The 6,990-nt window shown below is 42.2% G+C and overlaps 2 protein-coding genes across 2 annotated transcripts in view; one reads left to right on the forward strand and one right to left on the reverse strand.

The window, feature by feature from the left end:
* The window catches only part of dtnbp1b (dystrobrevin binding protein 1b), a 555,482-nt gene that overhangs the window by 456,480 nt on the left and 92,012 nt on the right, over positions 1-6,990 (forward strand). The gene's annotated exons all lie outside the window — the stretch shown is intronic.
* Positions 1-6,990, reverse strand: part of mylipa (myosin regulatory light chain interacting protein a) — a 22,856-nt gene that overhangs the window by 166 nt on the left and 15,700 nt on the right. The window contains exons 3-7 of the mRNA XM_020597487.1: positions 3,808-3,993; positions 2,709-2,906; positions 2,459-2,623; positions 1,159-1,582; positions 4-32 (exon numbers count right to left, since the gene is read on the reverse strand). Coding sequence (XP_020453143.1) covers positions 4-32; positions 1,159-1,582; positions 2,459-2,623; positions 2,709-2,906; positions 3,808-3,993 — 1,002 coding nt within the window. The remainder of the gene's footprint in view (positions 1-3; positions 33-1,158; positions 1,583-2,458; positions 2,624-2,708; positions 2,907-3,807; positions 3,994-6,990) is intronic.

Below are 6,990 nucleotides of genomic sequence, written 5' to 3' on the forward strand. Positions count from 1 at the left end.
TGCTCTACCTCCGACCGACACACAGGACACAACTGAAGGGACAGGAAAGAAAACTATTAAGCCCCACGTATTTGACATCTGCATGTTGGCTCATTAATAGAACTGGATGTAATAAAAGGAAAACTCGTGTTTGAGCCAAACCGGTCCAACTAATGTATTATACTGTAAATTATTTAGTGACCCATTACTCTTTGGCAGTATATTTTGGCATGCATATCCAAGGAATCTTAGGTGAAATCTTTATTATAAACTAAAAGCAAGAGCTCATCACAAACAAATCTCAAAGGTGTAACCGAAGAGAATATGTATCAGCTCCGGTGATGCAGGTATACAAGTTATGGGTCAGATGTAAGTTAGCCAAGTTCCAATTTGTTGACCTCATCAATTTAAAACAAAGTTTTAAATGGAAATGTGTTAAGCTTACATCGTTGTTATAACTGAATTTTTGATAATCAATAATTATGAAAATAGCACAAGTACATTGTCTTTCATAACTGATATAATCTTGATTCTTAGGAACGTCGTATATGCCGTCAACATAAACAGCCGGTGTGTGTGAGACATACAGGAGAGATGCCCATTTGGGGTAAAGTTTACATGGAAATTACCACAAAAGGTCTCGTGCAACACACGTGACATAACCAAAAATTTGGGTGCATGCACACAAAATCCCTATCATCCTATTGCCACTGTGCCTGAAAACCTTTCTAGGGGTAACACCGAGGGGAAGAGAGGGTCTGGTACTGCTGGCTCTCTGAGGAAACTAATGATTTTACAAGGGCATAGACATATTCTAGAATTTTTAAATGACAATATAAACCTAAGAATGACTCAACTCAACTTTATTTATATAGCGCTTTACCACAGCACAGCTGACCAAAGCACTTAACATATCAAACAAATATAAAAACAACACATAAAAAAACTATAAACAATAATATAAACACTAACACCACGGACAGAGTGTCATTCCTAGCTTTTATTATAGGTACGAACTCCAAGTAAGCTTTAGTGACCGAACAAAACTTTTCAGGCTCTTGCCTTATTTTCAAATTCACTTTTACAAAAGTACTACTTCTAAGACATCAGCACTGTCATTTCTCAGTGCATACAAAGAAAGTGCCATAGAAAAATCTCAGCTGTGGAGAAGAATCTAACCTGAAGCTGATTTCCACAGGACTGGCAGCACACCATGTGACCGCAGGGGCAGAATGCGGCATCTATCTCCTCCTCGCAGCACAGCATGCACAACAGAGCCTCCCTGAGCTTCTGCAGCCGCTCGTGCAGGGCCCGGCTCTGCTGGCAGCTGCTGCAGTCCAGTCCCTCATCCTGCTGGTCATCTGTGCTTGGGGACCGGGTAGGAGAGGAGCGCTGCCCGCTGCCAGAGTGAGACACCATGTCCACGACGCCAGAGTTGTAGAGCGCACGGCGGGCATGGTCATACACTTCCTTAGCTGTACGTCGGATGTCAAAAATGTATTTCTTGCCAAGGTTGATGTTTTCGTTGAGGAAGAGTGAAGCCAGGTGGCCCTTAAAGTCCCTACTGTACTGCATCATCACTGCATTTGTAACTGTGTCACATCTGGAAATGCAAATAAGACATTACTATTATTAGTATTCATACATTTGACTTGACATCCAGTTTTTAAATCAATTACATCTGCCTTTGATTTTTGCAAGACAAATCTGCCTTGTGTCTGTAGCGCTCAATGTTCTGGAAAAATATGTCTTTATTTAGGATTTCCCTTTGCTATTTATTTAAACACCTAATGTTCACACTGTTCTGATGCAACATTCACCACTGAGATAAACATTGAACACTTGATTCTGAGCAAGAAGGGCGAAAACATGCCTGCAATAAATAAATACTCTGAGCTAAGCCCCATCCCTTAAACAAAAGGACAATCCTGTCTTTTGTACAATTGTGACTGACCAAGAACAATGTGCTATCCATGGTTCCATCATTCTATCAAGGACATGTTTTATGTGGTTATGTCCCACTTTGCGTGCATTTAGAAAAGGGTAATAAGGGAACAGGACCACTAGTCAATGTGTACAAATGCACACTCAGTAAGCACTGCTTGCCAAGTAGAGCAGAACAAGTCTTCAGAGAACTCATTTAGGTCAGGTTGTTCTTTAACTCCCTCAATCTACTGTGTCTTTAACCAGTAAACTGCTCCATGTGATCATAACAAGCTCAAGCGGTGAGTGGGTGTGTTTAAAGCAGGTCCGATTGGTGTGATGACTGACCGCTGTAGCCAAGACTGCTGAAAGAAACTTGTAGGAAAAAAAAAAAAGGACTGAACTGAGCGGCAGAGCTTAAAAGTTAATTGTTGTCTGCACTGACTTTGTGGAGCAGTGAGAATTTATTAGATGGCTTAAATTGCCTGCTGTTAAAAAGTGACTAAACGGTTGCGGTACCCGTCTGTTTCAGCCACTGTAAGCCTTTAGCTCTTACCTGTAGAAGGCATGGGTCTCTGTGATGGCCCGGTACAGACCGCTGGCTGCCCGGTTACTGATTAGCTTGAACAAGAGCACCACACTGTCATGTGTGTCCTTGGTAACCGTCAGGTGCACATTCTTCCCTGACTGGGTGGCAATCTGGATGATGGGATAGCTTATACTAAAACAAAACAGAGTGATGACATGGTTACCGACTGAATAGTGCTAAAGAAAGACAGGTATGAGTACATCTAAGCAGAACATACCTGTTGACTAAGCTGAAGTCTTCCTTGCAAATGGCTACGCCCTCAGGGCCGACTCCTATGGCCAACCGTTGACCAGTTGCATCACGAGCCCAGTGCCACTCCACGCCATAGTGTTCGAGAGAGGAGACCAGCTGCAGGGCCTGATATTCCACGGAGCCCTGGCTCAAACCTTCCAGAGCTTTATGTCTGGATATGATACTACAGGAGGAATAAGGTGTGGAAGAAATGGAATGAACAAACAGTTTATCTAAAAACCAAAACATCCGTTGTGGCAGATGTAGTACACAAGGAGGATAAATGCCAGTGAAGCCTCCCTCCTAATTCTTATAAACTGTGACAGGAAATGCATAATGGCATCTGTACTGTACACCTAACTGATTCATGGTTAAGAGAAAATAGGTGCTGGGAAATGCATGCACCTGCATAGGGACCAGGCTGGGGTTGAGTGTGGGTATAGCAGTGAACAGCTGTGCCTGCTGTACCAATACAATACATGGATATACATGTTTAATCTAGCAGGTTTAGGAGACTGGGCTTGATAAGGTACAATTTAAGAGGCTGAACATTTGAAAAAAAAGAGTAGTAGGCCTGCAGCAAATGGCTCAAGGTGGTGGTCCAAAGACTAGCTACAAAACTGAGACACTGCAGTAGTTGTTGGGTAATTCCCATGACTTGTGGGTGGGAAAGCGTGGCCTAAAACCTTGTTGTAGTTAAACTTTGTTATGCTCTTTTTGTATACAGAGAAAACATTTCACATGAACAGTGGGAGGTTCTAATCTCATTTCCTGCCAGTTACTGGCTGATCAACACGTTACCCGTCAAGCAGGCTAAACTGTAGCTGTGCATCATGCGCTCTTATCTGAAGTTATTCTGGTTTAATGGAAAGAGCAATATACAAAAATGCTCCAAAATATACAAGAGTCTTTGCAACTGTCTAAGACAACATTTTGTTTTCTATATGAACAGAGAACAAAAGAATCCAGGTCAGTTCTTATAAACAAACTATTTCTAAAGAGTTAAACGTTTTATTCACAAGTAGACCATTTAAGTTTACTGTTCTTCCACAAGTCTGGGTTTGTTTCCTCAGAAAGTTCTGTACCTGTTGGTAGTGGCAGTGCCGGGCTCCTCTCCGCACAGCTCGGAGTACCAGTACTGGGCTGTATTCTGGTTGTAGTCGCCAAACTCAGCCTGTGCCAGCAGCGCACTCAGCTCCTCTGCTTGTTCTGAGCACATACGCAGGTGACCATTATGAAGGTCCTCCTTCACATGCATGAAGAAAATATGTCTGGTGGAGAACAAAACAGAACATTGGGTCAAAATGCATTGTGGTAGAGTAGGGGGGCTTTGGTGGACTGAATTACACCAAAATATTTCTTTACATAAATAAGGAGCGGTTTCTATCTCTGTGTGCCCTATGACAAATATTTTCTTAATGCAAGCAATGTCTAGATTCATTGTACAGTTAACTTCTGTGTGTGATGGTTGAGGAGCAAACACGGGCCAAAGCAGGCCGTCACTGAGAGGCTAGAATTTCATCACCGACAGCAGGCGTGTGTGTTCAGTAGTTACTCTATTTTTGAATTTCCTCAAAACACACTTACACAACTTCCCTAAATGTGAACTCACTAGAGGCTCTGAAAGCAGAAGTTGAGGGAGATCAAGAAGTTACAGGGCTAAATGGCTGTTTTCTGCAGTGTGGGAAGCAACAGGACGTTTAACCTGGTGACTCAGTGGATAGCTGTTGTTGTACTGTATCTGCCAGACCAATCTGTGATGTGAATCAATAACCACACAATCATGCAGTGTGCCCATTTCAAGCCAAGTAACCACTGACCTTGTTTTGCCTGAGACAGGGGATTTCTATAAGTGGGTTTCTGAAGTGTCTTTTGGATAAATGTTTCAAAGATTAATATGGCGGTCAAAAGCAACTGTTATTGCTTGGGCTGAATGATTAAAAGAGAACACTCAGTTCTGGTGTGGCCAAGGAAAACGGCTTAAAAAAAAAAGCCATAGTGGGTTCTTTCCATTGTTTTGACTAGAAGATGTGAGGAATTCTTTCCTTTTAGCAACAGGATTCAAGCTGTCAAAAGCAGCAACACCCTGACTCACTCCTTACATCATGAAGAATGCTGAACTAAAGTAACCTACTGCACAAAGATCCTTCCTTGAGATGACCTATAGCAAAGAAGCTTTAAGACTTTACAGGCACCAGCCTGCTTCAGGCTGTTGCAAACCAGTTGGGCAGCTTGCTGTTGGTCAATGTTGTTGACTAGCTGTGAACCTGTTTATTTGCCTGGAGACATCTAGACTTTGCCAGTCAGATGTCTCCTGACAAAGTATTAAACAAAAATTATACTTAATTTTATGTATTCTCCCCAATCACTTATAGATTAGAGTTAAAGCAACAATGTCTGTATGTAGACTCTATCGGCCTCACTTGACCTGAAGCTACTGTGCATTTTGACTTCTTGTACTAAGCCACACCCGAGCCAGTGCTGTTATTATTTCACTGCTCTCATTATCTTATGTTGGAAGCACTATTTTTTTTGTTCACTGTATGTAAGGGCTTTGTTTTGAAGGGTGGGAAATTGCAAATCACCCCGTTATTAGGTGTATATAAACCCAGTGTGTTTTGTTTATATAGAAAACATCTTGCTGAGGTGCCTCATGGGAATTACAGGGGACACTGGAACAAACTACAGCTCATGCTTCCTGTGCCATGTCATGGGATTTAAAACTGGATTTCTGAATGAGCAGCACACACCTGCTGGGAGAACATGCACACATTAGCGTACCACAACATGCACGTGTTCACAGTGCTTCGAAGCTGTGTCGGTGGCAGCAAAAGCAGCTGCAAGGTACACAAAGTGAGTCTACACCACCCCTGATAAAGCCAGACCACAACAACAACGCTCCATAGCCGACCAGCCTCAGGCATAACAAACAGTGCTTTGATATGGTGTTAAACATCCAATTCCCTCCAACGTACACACAAACACAAACACTGAGCTCTATTGTGTCAGGCCCAGCAGGCATCATGTGACCGAGCGCTGATAGTTAGCTACCTTCCCAATGCAAACAATAGGGCTGACTTGACTGGTGTTTATTGCTGGGTCCCGGCAAAGGATTACTACAGGGCAAGCCACAGAGGTTACTGTAGTTCAGGTACAGATTGGCAAAATGTTAATGGGGGTTGCTGTGCCTTTAAGTAAGGCATTTAATTTCTTAAAAGCTTCCTTTGACACAAGTCTTGGCCTATTGTTAGTTTGGTATTGTGGCAAATTACCCCCAAGCATCATTTCACTTCTTGTGATATTTAACTTAGGACCAATGGGCTGCTGAGCAAGATTTCAGACTACTGCATTCCTAGTGTTGTGTCTACAGGTGTGTGTGTGTGTGTTTTGCCGAGCTCAGGTCAAATTAGGAGGAAACACCTATTATATGCTCTACAGTAAACAAGTCTGCAACAGAGGCAACTACAGTTCACTGATAACTATTCTGCATGACTGCCTTCAGAGATGATGAAAGGCATCAGATATGCAGCATGATGAGTATGATATATATATGTAGCAATCATCACAAAAACCAGAACACAGCTGCTGAGCATGAACAAGGCAACTAATTCTCCCACCGAGGTCCCTGTGAAACTATACTGCTACTGTTTGTGCAGCACTGAAAACACTTCATAACTCTGGGTATGACAAGTGTAAAGATTTTGTGCAGACTGACAACAACTTTGTATGATTATTACCAGGAAATATGTGATGTACTGTTTACATTCTGTTTGCACATGCATAATTGCACAATGACTGTTGACTGCTGCACATGCTGCTCCCATGCAGCTTACATTCTGATATATTTTTTTCTACTATATTGCTGCATCTGCGCTGCTTAAAGTGCCTTAGATTTTGTGTTACTTATTTATCTACTTTATATTTCATTTGTATTTTGTGGCATTCATGTGGACGGCAAAGTAAGAATTTCATTGTACAGAGAAACATGTTTCCTAACTGTTCATATGACAAAATAAACACTTTGAACTTTGAATGATCGTACTTCTACCTATACTAGCTTTGCTTCTATACAAGTAGAAAAGATTCTCAGACGTCCCATCCGTCTGCTCGGCTAGTGGAGCGCTGTCTCATCACCTGACAAGGTCCATAAATTCACAAACATCGTCTCCCAACTTGAGCTTTGTCCCATTTGAAGGGACGCAGCCTTCGAAGGCTGCTTTTGAAGACTGACTGCTGATAAGCAATTAGATACAGTATATATGGGCACC

Source organism: Monopterus albus, unplaced genomic scaffold (assembly GCF_001952655.1).
Source record: "Monopterus albus unplaced genomic scaffold, M_albus_1.0 scaffold34.1, whole genome shotgun sequence".
NCBI lineage: Eukaryota > Metazoa > Chordata > Actinopteri > Synbranchiformes > Synbranchidae > Monopterus > Monopterus albus.